Source organism: Mesoplodon mirus, assembly GCF_964341445.2.
Source record: "Mesoplodon mirus genome assembly, chromosome: 3".
NCBI lineage: Eukaryota > Metazoa > Chordata > Mammalia > Artiodactyla > Ziphiidae > Mesoplodon > Mesoplodon mirus.
Window position 1 is genome coordinate 173,607,727 of NC_138978.1, and position 17,179 is coordinate 173,624,905.

Sequence of the window (17,179 nt, forward strand, 5' to 3'; positions counted from 1 at the left end):
GTGAGCCATGGCCGCTGAGTCTGCGCGTCCGGAGGCTGTGCTCCGCAACGGGAGAGGCCACAACAGTGAGAAGCCCGCGTACCGCAAAAAAAAAAAAAAAAAAAAAAAAAGGAAACAAAATATATGATGAAATCCTCTGAAAAAACACTGACATAGCAATGATAAAGCTCAACTATCTCCCCAAATTTTGCACCCCAACTTGCTTGGCATACATAGAAGAAAAGGCAAATTTCTCAAGTATAATTTCTAGGCCAATGCAAAATTTCCAATTTTATAGGTCAGGAACCTGTAACTTTTCTGCATACCTCAGACTACTGGATATCCAGGTCTTCCAGTCATTTGTATAAGGAAGCATATTCTGATTCAAAGTGCAGAAACTGTTTCTAGGAGTAGATTCTAAACAGAGAACTCTTATCCACCACATAGGTGACTGTGAGGCAAGGCTTTTATTCTAAAATTGAGTGTTCTCACTAGTGCAATCTGACTTTATACAGAAATTAACTATTTTATGAAAGCCAAAAATGAAGTGCAACTTTAATACTGATATTTCCTAGGAAATCTCCCCTATGTAATCTTTTGGAAATAATATCCTAGTCAAATTTTCTTCCTGACAATCAAAACTCAACCTGTGTATCAATGACAATAACTTTAATCCAATACCTTTTTTCATGACATAACACAGCAATGTGAATTGAACTTAAACATGGGGTTGGGATAGATACAGAATCAGACTGTGCCTGGTTCCATTTTCCCTGTAATATTTAAAATTTATGGATTGAAATGTAGTAGTCATTTTACCTATGCTACCTAAGCTTTCTTTCCCTGTACTTCAGAACTGTTAGTCTTATACCCCTCTGTTCATAAAAGTCTTCTATTCCTAGTTCACTTTCAGTTTGGAGGGAGAACAGATAGAAAGAAAATAAGTAAAAATGCGTACCCCATGTGGCACATAAACCCTGCCAAAATTCTCATCCAAGATTTTTCTTTTTATGACTGTTTCCTCACCTATATTCTCTATTAAAAAATCAAACCTGTCATACTCTGATTGAATAGATTACTTAACATGATAAAATGTGACTTCCAGATGAAAATGAACAAATGAGGTAGACAGCTTAGGAGAACACTCTCTTTAACCACTTTCCCCTCTAGCTACTGTCCTCCTTGCTTATCGTTTTGAAGTACTTTTCTTAATTCTCATCTCCACTGAGAAGTACTTTTCATCTTCTCCTACTCTACTCTGGCCTCTATCAGCCAGGTGAAACTGCTCTCACTAATGAGATTGATCCACCTCCGTGTTGATTAATCTAGTAGAGAATTTTTAGAACCCATTTATACTTGACCTCTCAGCAGCAAATAGACAACTCTCTTGTATTTGAAATTTTCTCTTCTTTTGATCTCATGACATCGCACTGTTCTACTTTACCTATTACCTCTCAGTGTGGTTGTTACTTCTCCTTTATCAGCTCTCCTCTAGCAAAATATTTAATTCTGGAATTTTTTCTGATTTTTTGGAGATGTTTTAGATGTCTCACTTTTTGCTTTCATCCTAGATGACTGCATCTACTTTCATACCTTCAATTATCATCTACATGGGGAAAATTCTCCAATTTACTTCTCTAGCTCTGCCATCTTTGCTGAACGCCACAACGATACAATCAACTGCCCAACAGACTTTCCTACTTGGATGCCTCACACAGATAACTCAAATTCAACATATTCAAACTAAGTCTGTGATCTCCACCTCCTTCTATATATCCTCTCCCATATATTCTTCCTTTTCCAGGGTCACCTATTTCAGGAAGTAGCCAATCAATTGTACTCAGTCAAAACTTGGGAGTTACCCTTGCAGCCCTAGAAATGTCACCTCCTAGTCTCTATTATTACCTTTCCCAAACCACCACAAATAAATGTATAATCTAAGTCAAAACACTGCATTTACTGTATAAAAACAGATTTAAGACACACCCTGACCCTGCTCCCTCCAAGCAGATTGCCATTGCTAAACCACTCCCACATAGAAATTCTGGAGTTGTTACTGCAACTTATACTCTGGACTCCTCCTCAATCCTTTGCCTCGTTCATCAAATCCCATATACTCTACATTTGAAATATTTCATGAATCTCTTCACATCTCTACCTTACTTCTATCGTCAGGTCAAAATCCTTATTACCGGAAGAACCTCCTAAGTGATTTATTAGTCTCTAATCAATTTTTCGTACTCTATTCAGAACAAACCAGATCAGGCCATGTTCCCTATTTTAAATCCTTCATTAGCTTCCTACTGTCCCTAAATTAAAATCTAAAACCATAAAAAAGTCTAAAAGGTCCTTCTCAATCTGGACTCTACCTATCTCTTGAAGCCAGAGCAAACGCCAGCCATACTGGGACGCTTCTAGTCATTCTAATGTGATTATCTCAGAGCCTCTGCACATGCTATTCACGATTCCCTTTCCTCCCTCTCCTTGACCTAACTTACTCATACTCATCTTTCAGATTGCAGCTAAAACGTCTCATCCTCGGGAATGCCTTATTTGGCCCCCTACCAGAAGAGGCAGACTCATTCATATGCTCCCCATTGAACCTTACTTCCTCTTTTGTAACACTTAGGACACTTGTATTTATTTTTCTCATCATCTGTCTTTACTGTTAGATGAAGCAAAGGATAGTGGTTATGATCACAGACACTGGAACCAGGCTGCTTGGATTTGAATCACATCTCTAACACAGACACACGGTGTGTGAGCTTGGACAAGTTTCTTAACCTCTCTTTACCTCAGTTTCCTCATATGAAAATGGGGATAATAATGGTACTTGCTGTATACGGCTTTGGTGAGGATTAAGTAAATAAATATATAAAAATTGCTCAAAGTAATGTTTAGCACAGAGAAAATGTAATGTAAGTGTCTATGTTGTTATTATTATGGTTAATCAACTCTATTACTATTATTATCATCATTATTATTATTAATCAACTCTGTTCCAAGCACAGGGAGCATTAGCTTTATTCATTCATGCAAACTGGTGCCAAGCCCAGTATTTGCCACAAGGTAACAGACATTTAATATGAGTTGAATTAATGAAACAGATATACAAATATGGCTCTACCACTTATTTCACTTGTCTTTACATATTTCTTAGAGTCTTGGTTTCTTCACCAGTAAAGTGAGGATCACATTAGTATTCACCTCATTAAATTACAACAAATGAGATAATACATACAAAATTCTTAACACAGTGCCAGTTACATATTTAAAACTCAATAAATATCAGTTATTTTCATCATAGACAATTCTGAGTTAGAAAACAATTTAACTAGAAATATAGATATTGATTTGGTTAGCAGGAGAGTGTAACAAGTAAGCATATGCAATAAAAATTAAATAGTGTTTAACTTCCAAAAGATGAAATATTATCACTAATTTTAAGAATCTAGACTAGTAGTTGGGGAAAAGGGGATTAGCTACTTCATTCTAAGCAACTAAGTGATAACTAGTTCTAAGGAATATAAAAAAAAATCTAAATGAAGTCTGATTTCACTAACTTTATTTTCTAGAATTTAAAATACGACATATACAGAGGTAGTCCAGTGTGATGAATACTGAACTTATATGTCCCACTAATACAGCAGTCTTCAATCATTAGATATTTATTTAATAAAAATTAGAGTTATCAAAGTACATTTAATGGCAACTTAGAATATTGCTTGATGTATTATTATCAAGATGATATTATTAAAATAAAATTTCAACTTGGTGACAGTATATAATCTTAAGGGAATAATACTTAATGCAAGACAGGTCCAGTTTTTCCATTCCCAATCTACCCTAGTAGATTTAGTAAAATCTGTTTCACTGCTTTCTGGTCATCCACAAGTCTCCTTCTGTAAGTAAGCATTTTATTAATGTCAAAAGAAGTCTGCTTATATAAAATAATGGATAATTAGCATTTATGTTTCTAACGCCTACAAATTAGCATTTTTATTTCTTTAAATCTAGAGTAGAAAATGAGTGTCTGACAGATGCACAATTGCCTATAGGTGTAAGTTTCAAACTTAATGGCATTATCAACTTCCCCTTAATGATTATCACTGTAAAATGAATATAAAGCAACTTTATAAAAGAAGGGGGAATTTCTGGCCTAAATATTTTTAACGGGAAAAATTTGTTAGTTTTAGTAAGAGGCAAGAGAAATATGTCTGAAGAGGATTTCCCCCCTTAAAATATAGTAGTTATAACAGAGATATAAATAAAAGGAAAATCAAAATTACTCATTAAAATATATTGTTCAAACTAAACAAAATGCATGACAGATATAACTGTGCTTATTCAAATACTTTCTAATTAGCACAGAAGGGTTGTCAATGTGTGTACCCCCAGCCCTAAATTTGGAGAGTAGTGCAAAGTATTTTATCACAGGATAAAAACAATGTGCATGCTGTACACTTATTTCCCTATCATTTATTTCTTTAAAAACTATTTTGATAAAAGAAAATAAAAACTATTGAGGCAACCAGGCAGCTGCATTTATGGCCTTATGGTTTACATTAAATGTATTAGACAAAGTGTGGTGCTTTTTTAAAAAATTCAAGATAAATAAGCAAAAACACTGTTTACAATCAACCAGTTCAATAATGTGTATATAATTATTGAAAGAAAAGAAATCTTTTCAATGAAACAAGTCAATTACAATTTTAAAAATTTTATTAGTAACATTTTTAGCCTAGTAATCCCTCAAAATAAAGAAAATCTAGGACTTCCCTGGTGGCGCAGTGGCTAAGAATCCGCCTGCCAATGCAGGGGACAGGTTCTATCCCTGGTCCAGGAAGATCCCACATGCCACGGAGCAACTAAGCCTGTGCGCCACAACTACTGAGCCTGTGCTCTAGAGCGCAAGAGCCACAGCTACTGAGCCTGCGAGCCACAACTACTGAAGCCCGCTCGCCTAGAGCCCGTGCTCCGCAAAAAAGAAGCCACCGCACAGCAACGAAAAGCAGATCCCACTCGCCGCAACTAGAGAAAATCACGCACGCAGCAACGAAGACCCAACACAGCCAAAAAATAAATCAAAAAAAAAAAAAAAAAAGAAAAGAAAGAAAGAAAGAAAATCTATGAACTACCATGGGAAATTAAATTAAGCAACATGTAAAAGCACCTGGACACCTGGAAGATGAATACTGTCAGGTAAGTATAAAACTGAATTATCAATTAAAAAATATATTAATGTCTTTTAAAAGTATGAAAAAGACATTTAAAATATGCTTAAAATAATCATTAGAGATATATTCAGGAAAAAACTTATTAAAAGTACTACTTTTTCCATTCTACAGGGTAAAATAGAGAACAAGGGTCTTGACAAAGATTAAAACTTGAAATAATAGACTATCTGGGGACATCAACTATTCACTATACCTTTAACCTCCTACAAAGATTCTTTCTTATTTTATAAACATGCTCAGTTTTGAAATTGTAACTCCCAGACATTACCTTTTCTCTATCTTTTCATTCTTAATTGAGCTTATTGAAAGTCATCTACATACCAATGTGTCCACTTTAAAAAAAAAATCTTTCTCCTCAAACCACTGAGTGCTATGTGCCTTCTGCCTCCACATGTAACTGCAGTGCCGAAGCAGTCAGTAACCCACATAGGGCCAAATTCAAAAACATTTCTCTGTCCTTTCACTGCTTCACAACGCACTACTGACCAGTTTCCCCTTGAACTTTTCTCTTCTCCTGACTTTGGTTATGGCATTCTTTCTGCCCTATTTCTCTGACCGTTCCTTTTCTGTCTCCTTAGCTGGATACTTTTCTCTGCTTGCCCCTTGTGGCACAGACTTTCCACTTTTCACTTTATCCTCTTTTCCTAGACAATTTTATCTACTCTTGTGATTTCAACTGTTATCTGTAAATTGACGATTCCTAATTTTTATCTCCATCTCAGGCTTCTCTGGTGACTTCCAGAAACATATCAGATCTCCATCCAACTGTCTATGATATTTCACCATTTGGATGTCCAAAGGTACTTCAGACTCCACATATCAAGAAAATCGCATGCACCTTTCCCCCCCTATAACTGGCTGTTTCTCCTGAAATCCCTATCTTGGTTCAGTATTACTACCTATCACCCTATCAAGACACCTGGATACCATTCTCTCATTTTTAATAACTAATCAGTCTCAAAGTCCCATCAATTCTAGCTCTTAAATATTTTTAAAAATCTGTCTATTCTTCTCATTTCCCACTGCTATCACCTTAGATTGGACCCCTCATCATCTCTCACCTGGCCTATTGCAATAGCCTCTTATGTAGTCTTGCTGTTTTCAATTTTATTCCCTTCCAATCAGGCATCTATAAACCTGCCAAAATGATCTAAGACATAAATCTGGTCATGTTTCTCCCAAGCTGGAATAATTTCTATAGCATCCCACTGCTTAAAGAATTGATTTACTCATTCATTCAACAAATATTTACTGTTTAATGAAAACAGATATGGTGTTAGGCACTGAGTATATTATAGTGAATGAAAACATTTAGAGAATACAGAGAAAGATAGGCAGTTAAACAAACAATCCCTTAAATAAACGTATGATTACAAATTTTGACAAATGCAACGAAGGAATATAGCAGGTCACAAAGAGAAAAAGAGGGGAGAACTATTTCAGATTAGAATGTCATATTACTTTTGGGAAAGTAATATCTAAGTGAGTTTTGATGAGTAGAAGTTGCTAAAGGGAAAAGCATTTTTGGTAGAGGGAACACCATACACAAGAGATTTGAGAGGGAAACGAGCTTAGAGTGTTAGAAAAATTGAAAGAAGGCTTAATTGGCAAAAGCTTAGTGAGTGAGGGAAGGGGCCAGGTCATGTACAGCTCTGCAATCCAAGTGGTATGGATTTAGATTGCCTAAGGGCAAATGGACACAGTTTAAAAGTTTTAGGCAGATGAAAGACATGATTAGATGTACATTTTTAAAAGTTCACTCTGGCTGTTGGTAGAGAAGAGATACAGCCTGAGTGGATGTGAGGAAACCAGTTAAGAGGTTACTGCATTAGTCCAGGTGAGAAAGACAGTTGTGGGAAGTTTCTGTTAACTTGTATAGTAGAGGTTATCTTTAGGTAATACAAGCCTATAATGTAGAAGTCCCCAGTACTTTAAAAGATGTCATCCTGCTGAACAAAAAGGCATGTAAAAGCTCAGGATTTAATTCATTTGGATATACTGTCATTAGAACATTTCTGCTCAGAGAACTTATTGCAAAGCTACATTGATGACGGTCTATCATCATGCAGCTTCTGCCAAACCTATGCAATATCTGACCTTTTATATAACATCTCTACTCATATGACTAAAAGGCATATCATACTTTACATGGCCAAAAAAATAAAGAACCTTTTGATTTCTGCCTCCGAATTAGTTTACCCTACTAAATGGCACCATCATTTACCCAGGCACTGATGGCAAATATATGGGAGTAATCCTTTATTCTCATCTCTTTCTGTCATATGCCATAACATATGTACATTAATTACCAACTTAAATATAATATTCAATATAATTCTATGGAAATTATTCTGTAAGATTAAATAAAATATGAATTTGGCTACAAACTCTCTGGTAGTATTTACATTCATATAGCCTTACCAAAAACAGATTATTTCATTAGAGGGCAGTTTTAAACAGTAGTTAAATATATTATAATATAATGCTATAATTGTTATACCTTAATTATTCTTTACTGATAATACCTCTACAATAAATGTATAAAGATAAAGCACGCATAATTTCTTAGTTCTCAAATTCATTTACTAATTCATCCATTCATTCTCAAGAACAGAAAAATCTATAGCAAATATCTGTCAACTCAGGTCTATAAAGAATAGTAAGATCAGATGTACAGAAGTTTTCTAATTTGTTTCGAAATTAGTTTCTGAAAAATTCTCTAAGAAGACAGTTAAAATTAGATCTATTTCACACTAAATAAGTCCTTCATCAATATTTCATTTCCCCAATACTGCTAACCTATGAGTCATCCTACATATGTAAACTTTTAGCCAACTAAAGCTTATGGCTATAGTGCTAAGTTATTTTTTTTTAATTTTTAAAAAATATTTGTATAATCTATGTCATCAGCCTCCGCTCAAGGCTTCAAGGTGGATTCTATACCTCTCCTACTTCAAAAGTGCAAGTGGAAGTGGAAGCTGTTTTCCCTTCTGATTGGTGGCTTTGGAGCTTATCTCTGCATTCATAATTGTATTCCTTAAAGTTAAAGCTAACAGGAGTTTAACTACCAGATAAGTGAGACATAAAATCAAGTATCATTATTATAGCAATGAAGTAATACAGAACATTACTATGTTCAAATAACTTTTTCTAAATTAGCCACTAGGTAATATGCTAACCTCACATCCACAGTTCTACACAATTTTATGAGAGCTAGAATTAAAAAAAGGATCGATATTATATCCATTATAATACTATTATAGGAAGAGATTCCAAAGTTGGCATAAAGGGCCAAAGGTAGAAATTAGCTTATACAGAAAATAATCTGTATAGGCCAAGGAGGCCCTTTGTGCATAATACCACCTAAGGTAATTCAGCCCACAAAATACTATCAGACCATAATCGAAATGAAATGCTTTGAAAAAGTGAGAGAGAGCTTGGTTTATGCATTGCAATAAAACTATGGATGGATGGGCATAGCGCATCTCCTGTTGCACGCACCCTGTTGCTCGTCAAGTGACATGGATCCGAGCTGTTTGTTAACCACAGAAGAAGGAGAATCTGAAACAAAAATGAGATTTCAACTTAAAAGTAAGCAGCAGAAAACTGCACAGCAATGTTATGATCATCTCTAAGCTTAAGAAACAAATGTATAAGGTTGGGGAATAGAAGTAAGTACTGTGGTGTGTTTCCCAAGCAGTGAGTTAGCAGGGCCATGTGCTTAAGATATGTTATTCCAGGCAAGCGTTTAGCAACTTTGAGAATGAGTTGAGAAAATATTCTTCTACTTCCATGCATATACCTTTTACCAAATTCACTTAGCACAGGCACAAGGTGCAAGTAGATAAAACAGAAACAGTGTATCTCCCTCACTAAAAGGAAGACTTCTTGTCCTTCTCAAACCCTCTCTCCAGCTCCTCAAGATGGCTTTCATTTTGGATTGGAGGATTCAGAGCCTGAAATAAGATGTTCACTACACTTAGCTAGATGTTATCTTGAGCTGAAAAAAGAGCTCCAGTGAAGATTTAAGACAAAGAAAATAGTTTTATAAGAGAAATAGTCAATGAAGTAATTACCATTACAGAAACATAGATAACTTTTAAAACTCTGTGGTATGTTGTGCATATTAAAACTGTACTGTGAAGGCTTAGGTTTCTTTAGGTGCCCGGTGAGAAAAGGAAAAGAGAGGCAACGAGAAGGCTTATGGTCTGGGCTTCATGCTTTCCATCTTGGCTTCAAACAGAACATTTTATTTTTATCCTTTGGATATACTGAGTTTCTATGTACCATAATTTGTTTTATAAATAAGTGGGTTCTATTGCTTGAAAAACACTGGTATGAAAGGCAGCAGGATAAAATGGAAAAAGCACCGGTCTAGAGTTAGTCAGTGTTGATTCCAACCCTGGTTTGACAATAACTAGCTATGTGACAGAGGACAAGTCACATTTTTAGATCCAACACTCTCCTTCCTTCCTGGTCATCCTAGGGACCTGGTAACTAAGAAAGGCACTGGGGAACAGAAGGAGGTGGCTACTATTCCTGGCTTGGGTTCTAGTGTGCTAGTGAAGCTACAGGAAGAGGGAGAATGTGGATAGCAAGCATAGCTCTCTACTAACTGTAAGAATAATTCCTAGTTTCTAACAGCCTATGCTCTGTTCGTAGCAAATGCTGTTAATAAAACAAAACTCTGCACTTTCGACTGATCGATTTCTATTCATAATGGCACATTATTCTCCCAAAGGTAAATATTTTGATTTAAAAGTGTCCTTAACTCAATAGCTAAGAGTTCTCTAAAATATCCTTGATTCTTAGCAATTTTGTACCAGTTGACTGCTTCAATCTGTACACTTTAAAAAGTCTGAATCCTGCTACTGGGACTAATGGTATCAATCTTAAATTGTCTACCTTCTGAGATAACCAGTGTGCTCATAAATTTTTGTATTACTAGATTTTGATAAAGCATGATCATTATTTAAATAATAGCTTTTACTTAAAGTATCCTTACTTATCACCTCTTCATCAGAATATTCAGCTCAACAAATCTGTATTACACAAAAAAGAAAGCAGGAATGATAGTATTTTAATCGGTTCCCTAATCTAGCCATGCTTTGCTTTGCTTTTCTAAGACTTCTCAAATATCCATCTCAGAGTTAGATATAACATTCCTATCTATGCTCTTTTTGAAGAGCAGACGAGTCAGTCTTTAGAGACAAACAAAATTATATTCTTTAACAATAAAAATGTGAGTCACAGTGAAATAAATATTGGAAAATCTTCCTAGAAGGCCTCTTATGAAATATTTTTTATCCCTTTGGATTTGTTATACATTTCATTATACTCTCATTAAGAACCCTCAGAAAACTAACAACTCTCCAAGCAATCTTTTTTCAAATATTTAATATTTTCATGAATATTATGGAATGTACAAATCTTATTAAAGTGCATCTTATGTAAGCTTTTAAATAAAACACATTGAGAAAGGATCTAGAATGCTATCATCTCCACAAAATTGTGTGTTTTCAAACTCTTGAAGTATTTAAAATATTCACAAAGTTTAGGTTAAGACAGAAAGATATTAAGCTAAAAGGGCTCCCGTTTGGGTTTTACAGTCTGTCACAGATATCGTGTACATCTGGGGAGTTGCTGTTCTTTCCATGTTGAAGACCAATCTTTAAGAAGAAATCCTTCTTGGGGCCTCCCTGGTGGCGCAGTGGTTGAGAGTCCGCCTGCCGATGCAGGGGATACGGGTTTGTGCCCCGGTCTGGGAGGATCCCATATGCCGCGGAGCGGCTGGGCCCGTGAGCCATGGCCGCTGGGCCTGCGCGTCCGGAGCCTGTGCTCCGCAACGGGAGAGGCCACAACAGTGAGAGGCCCGCATACCGCAAAAAAAAAGAAAAAAAAAAAAAAAAAAAAAGAAGAAATCCTTCTTGATCATTGCTTCCATTCTATTTTTAATTTTGGGTACCATGCAACTGTTTTTGGAAGGATTACTTTCCTGACACATAAAACATTTGAAGTAAAATGTTTCTATATCACTAGATATTCAGAAATACAATACCCATAACTTCCAACTTACAGAAATATTTCCAAATGTTAACACAATAATCATCAGAATATCTAATATTAAAAAGACAAACAAGTATTAGTTCAATGCTGATTGCTTCAGTGTTTGCATACTCTATTCCATCTTTCTGTGAAATGTCTTCTAGAAAGCACTATCACAAAATAAAAATCTGACCATATGGTCCAATGATAATTTATTACAAAATGTAATACAGTTGGTCAGCCTATTGGAAATGTCTTAGATTATTATTATTTTTAAAGTAGAGATAAACTTTAAGCAAAAGCTCCTTCAGTCTAAGCTCAAGGTGTCTCATGGTTAATTACTGTGTATCTCCAAAAATTTCGTGTTTTAGTTTTGAGAAAATTCTTTAGCCCCTTGATATCTGAACTTTTTCAACTGTAGAAAAAAATAAGGAATTATAATCTAAGTAACAAGAACTCTTTAGTCAGACTCCCTGGGTTCAAATCTGGCTTTCCTACTCAGTAATACTGTAACCGTGGGCAAGTTATTTAACGTCTCTAAGTCTCAGTTTCTCCATCTGTAGAATGGGGATAATTACAATATCTACCACATACTGTTCTTATGAAGATTTAATGAGATAATCCATGTAAACTACTTAGACAGCATATATGTTATTACTTGCTTGTTTTTCAGAAACATGGTGTTGAATGAAAAATGATGATAGGAGGCTGTTCTGAAAAACATGGAGCATGGTCCCGCATTTAAAGTGCCAAGAGACCCATCACTATTTTGCTCAGGACCCTATCATTCAAAGTACTTGCAGAACTATGTCAACATTACATCTGATTTACTAACTGCTTATGTTATTATAATCACTAAAAACCTGGGTCAAATGCATCCATTTGAGAAGTGCTACGTGTACCTGACATCATGGACACTGTGGGGAACTGGATGTTGTATAGAGCCTGCTTGCACAGGACCGGGTAAATGCTGATTTTTTCCAATATGGCTCAGTTTTGAAAAGCCCTTTAAAATATTCACCAATGTTTTATACCCTTTAAGGGGTATAAAATTTACTTTTTTCTTTTCCAATCGGCAAAACCGTGCCATAAAGTGAAAAAACAGTTCCTACCTGACACCCTCTCTAGGCTGGCTCCATGCTCCAGTGGGGCTCTGTGGTGGTTGGGCCAGTACCAGCAGACTCCACAGGGTGTTGTCACTCTGAGCAGGAGCCAGCAACCCATGACTTCAGGGGACCTGAAATGGAAAAAAAGAGTTGGGTTTAAAATCAGCCATATGCTGAATGCCTCTGCCATAGCTGTTTACGGCATTCATCTGATAAACATACATACAGCTCATTCAAAACCCTGAATGCGGGCTTCCCTGGTGGCGCAGTGGTTGGGAGTCCGCCTGCCGATGCAGGGGACGCGGGTTCGTACCCCGGTCCGGGAAGATCCCACATACCGCGGAGCGGCTGGGCCCGTGAGCCATGGCCGCTGAGCCTGCGCGTCCAGAGCCTGTGCTCCGCAACGGGAGAGGCCACAAGAGTGAGAGGCCCGCGCGTACCGCAAAAAAACAAAACAAAACAAAAGAAACCCTGAATGCTATCAACCTTACATGGCCGTAAAATGAGGATATCTTGAGGTAATAAGTTAAAGTCACCTTAATTAAGACAGTCCATTACTATGTGTACTGTTCTACTTAGGAGTATAAAAACTTTATACAGTATTCTCCATCCCATTCTTATGCCATCTCTATAAATTATGGCAGGCCACGCTACTTAAATAAATCAGTGATTGGGAAACTGAGGCATAAAGCAGCCAAATGACCTGCCCAAGGTCATTTGTCATAGGGCCAGGGACAAGAACTCAGCCAGTCTAACACCCAGGCAGTGATCTGATGAAGGCAAATTCATCTCTTTATGATTAAAAAAAAAAAATGAAAGACTAGAAATAAGTTGTGATGTATTTCCTAAAAGCCTAGAAAAAAGTGTACTTTTTAAAAAAAAAAACTAAAGTGAAAATATTTTTAAAATATATATACACTGACTTTGAAAAATAAAAAGTTTGGAAATTAGCTATGAATAATTATCATTTACAGGTGTCAAACATTCTTTTAGAGGAGTGGTTTTCAAAGTGTGCTTCAGAGAGCGGAGGTGGCTTGGGGGTGGCAAGAGGGACAAGGAGTTGGGCTGTCGTTTCTTAACTCTCTTTATGTTCAATCACAACAGTGTCACTCTTATGTACTTTATATTAGAACTTCTCTATGAAATTCTGATTTCACAGCTGAAAAAAAGCGGGGTGGGGGGGAACCACTGTTTAAACGTATCTTAACATCTATCTTATTTAGCTCATTTTAGATAGCACTTGGTGCCTTGGAATGATGTTTTAGTTTTCAACTGCCAAGAAATTTTGGCATCAGGCGCCTTCCCATTTGATCTCACTAAAATGTAGATTATTTCTATAAAATGGCTTGATGGCTTGATCCCATTTTCCTACAGAAATTAGGTATTAGGTAGATTCATCTTACACTTAGCCTTTCACAAAATATTCTCATGAGTCCTGTATTTTGAAAAGAGAATAAAATATTTATCAGACAATGTAATCATTCAGAAATTCTACACTTGTTAAAATTTCTTGGTTTCCAAATCACATTAATGTCTCCTTTGAAGATCTTATACCTAAAAGGCTTAAACAGGTGAGAAAATGGTAGAAGTATCATTTATTGACAGTATCATCACTTGCTGACACTGTGAAGACAACAACATATAATGGGAAAATATTTTATGAGAATTGCAGTCTTCTAGTGTTAAAAAGTTAAAATCTAGAATGTTAATTCTGTGCTATTCTATATTGATGATTTTAGTAGTAACATCTAGCATGAGTGAATGGATCAATTAATGTCCATAATATACATACACAAAATTGTATTCATACATCATGAAGTATAAGAAAATGTTTTGCTAATTGTTATTCAAATAAAACCTATCTCCCTGTTGAATTTCATAAATTTAATTCCTATTCTGTATTTTTATAATTTGAATGTTCTGAAATGAAGAATTTTGCATTAAGTCAACTCATCTTTCCTCGCATCCAAAATTTATTAAATGGACAAAATATATATACTTTATTAGTTGTCCTTTGTAACAAACTAACAATACATTATTTAACTGTTCTTAAAGCTTTAAATTACCAAATAGTGTTCCTAACATGTGAGGACAGAATAAGATAAAAGTAACACTAACAAATGAACCCAGGCCATGTTACAGGTTAGACTTACTAGGGGTCTCATACGAATGTTATGTTAAAAGCATATGATATAGATGACGTATTTCACCTTGTAGGTGAAGGGAGCAACATACACTGAGTGACAGCACTAAGGGCCTCTAATATTGGTCCACGTGGGCAGCCTCAGCAGCCCAAGTAAGTTGTTTAATAACAAAATTAAGATAACATGCTTCTCAGCTTCAAAACTGGCAAGGCATCTAACTCAACTTTGGCTTTTTAAAATATACTGGTTATCAAACTAGGCACTATTTAATAAGAATGATACTTAGACTTGGGAAAACAGCATCTTATTTTACAAAGACCATATGATCACCCTAAAGCTTTCTGATTCTAAAAAGAACTTGCTTTGATTCAAGTTGATAAACTAGATATAAAGACTGAGTGTCAATATTTTCCTAATGTCCACAATGTACATTTCCCTACTGATAATGTAGACAGTTTTGCTTTATACTCAAATTCACTTTAATACTTGGTTTGTTATCTGCTAAATTTCAGTATTTAAAAAATATTTATACATGTAGGGATATTTTATCTTCCTTCTTATTGTTTTATATGTTGTGTATTTTTACTGTTATGAGCTAGAGTTTTATACACAGCACAAAATCATAGCAAAATGTATTATTATTAAATGTCACAACTGTAATCTAATCAAACTTTCTTGTTAGTTTTAAGTACAGGAAAAGAGTTCTCTAGAGTAAAAAAAAAAAAAAAACAGGGAGAGAGACATCTTCTTTGCTTGACTGATATTCTCTCTATTAATATAACACTAAGTTAAAAATCAGGTCCATAATTTGTTCCAAACATCACACCTATATTACAGTTATTTAAATCTATTTTATTTCACCATGGTATTATATAATATGCTTTTATTACCACAGCACTTAGTGGAACAGATATTTATAAAGTGGAGGTTGTCCAGTTCTACCAATACACAGATTAATTCCAAGTAATTTAATCAGAGTTCTCAAAGTGATTAATTCCCAACTCATCACTCCTTAGGGTGCCAAAACAAAGTGTATCAAAGTAGTATAATCTCGTTAGTATGATAGAACCTACTATAGTACCTATAGTACAGGATACACAGTATCTACTATCCATCTTGAAAGAATTAAGTTGACAGATTATTTTATGCGATATCTTTCACTAATTCTTTCAACAAATGTTTATTGAGCATTATGAGCTTTTTGGCCATAAAAAAAAACTTGAGCCACTAAAACACTCAATGAAAAAGAGAGTGGCACAGATTATTACTGTCTTATCAGAGTTTTATCACATAAAAGCAGGAACATAAAACTGGGATATTGGGCTTCCCTGATGGTGCAGTGGTTGAGAGTCCGCCTGCCGATGCAGGGGACACGAGTTTGTGCCCCGGTCCAGGAAGATCCCTCGTGCCGCGGAGCGGCTGGGCCCGTGAGCCATGGCTGCTGGACCTGCGCGTCCGGAGCCTGTGCTCCGCAACGGGAGAGGCCACAACAGTGAGAGGCCCGCGTACTGCAAAAAAAAACAACAACAACAACAACAAAAAACTGGAATATTTTTGCTGCCCTGTATACCAGAAAGTTGATTATGTGTAGGAGGAATAAGTAAGCAAATATTGAAAAATTTCAAAGAATTACAGAAGGGGATGATTGAGTCAGCATGCTAGAACGGCCAGACGACATTATAATTCTAAAATCTGGCATTACTGGGTTTATATGGGAATAGAAATACTGGTTAACTTTCAAAGCAAAAACAAAAAGAAGAGGAGCTAGGAGCCATAAGTACAGATATCATCTCAGCATATAGGAAATTTCAATAGAACTACCAATGCAGGCTCTAAGTTCACTGGATTATTACATAGTATCTCATTAGCCATAAAAGTAATAAATATTTGCCCTTCTCTAAAACTACAAATAAAATAATGGACTATTTTATATTTGTCTCTCTAACAAGTGCTGCTGCCAATCTGTCCCTCTAGCCATGTGATGGTAAATTTCACCATATGCAAGAAACGGCGGGAAAAGCTGCAAGCGCATCAGCTTTCTTTGGAAGGGGAAAAGGGAAGCATCTTATTACACAGCAGCAGTGTTAAAAAACCAACTCTACCAGCTGCTTAAGGACACTTGACATTAATAACCTGAAGCCTGAGGGTCCTGTGAAGAGCCCTCACGAGAAGACTGATCAGAAGTGGAAGGCTGTTGCTGGGTACGCACAGCTAGCTCCTGCTGCCTCTGCTGCTCAGCCTTCTTAAGCCTCAGTTGTTGCAGGCGCTTACGGAGCAAAGCTATCTCAGGCCCCCTTAGAAATTCTGACACAGATAGGAAAAGAAAGGTGAAAAGATAGTAATAAAACAGAACATAGTAAGAATCTGATTATACATTAAAGACAGAAGGGTATAAATAAAACACATGTCTCATAGAGGAATACTAAAAACAAATTTCTCAAAAAATTACTGATCATTAAATTATGATAAACTATACATACTTACACACCCAAATGCTTCTATTTAACTATGAATTAGACACATAGAGTTCTCTAAGAGTATTTAAGTAATTAAATGGAATGAAAGTAAAATCTTCCATAAGCAAAACATTTAAAACTGAACATTCCTTTCCTAATTGCATCTCTTTTTACAATACTAAGAAAAATTGAAAAAATCAGTTATCTCATTT

At 35.8% G+C, this 17,179-nt stretch overlaps 1 protein-coding gene across 7 annotated transcripts in view; it reads right to left on the reverse strand.

Annotated features, from left to right (window-relative positions):
* Window positions 1-17,179, reverse strand: part of DCAF6 (DDB1 and CUL4 associated factor 6) — a 165,587-nt gene that overhangs the window by 55,870 nt on the left and 92,538 nt on the right. For 3 of the 7 annotated variants that reach the window (XM_082614236.1, XM_082614235.1, XM_082614234.1), the window contains exons 11-12: window positions 16,645-16,815; window positions 8,718-8,777 (exon numbers count right to left, since the gene is read on the reverse strand). The exons of 2 other annotated variants lie outside the window; for them this stretch is intronic. In XM_082614236.1, the coding sequence (XP_082470362.1) occupies window positions 8,718-8,777; window positions 16,645-16,815 (231 nt within the window). The remainder of the gene's footprint in view (window positions 1-8,717; window positions 8,778-16,644; window positions 16,816-17,179) is intronic. 2 more of the 7 variants (XM_082614238.1, XM_082614237.1) reach the window with 1 other exon arrangement.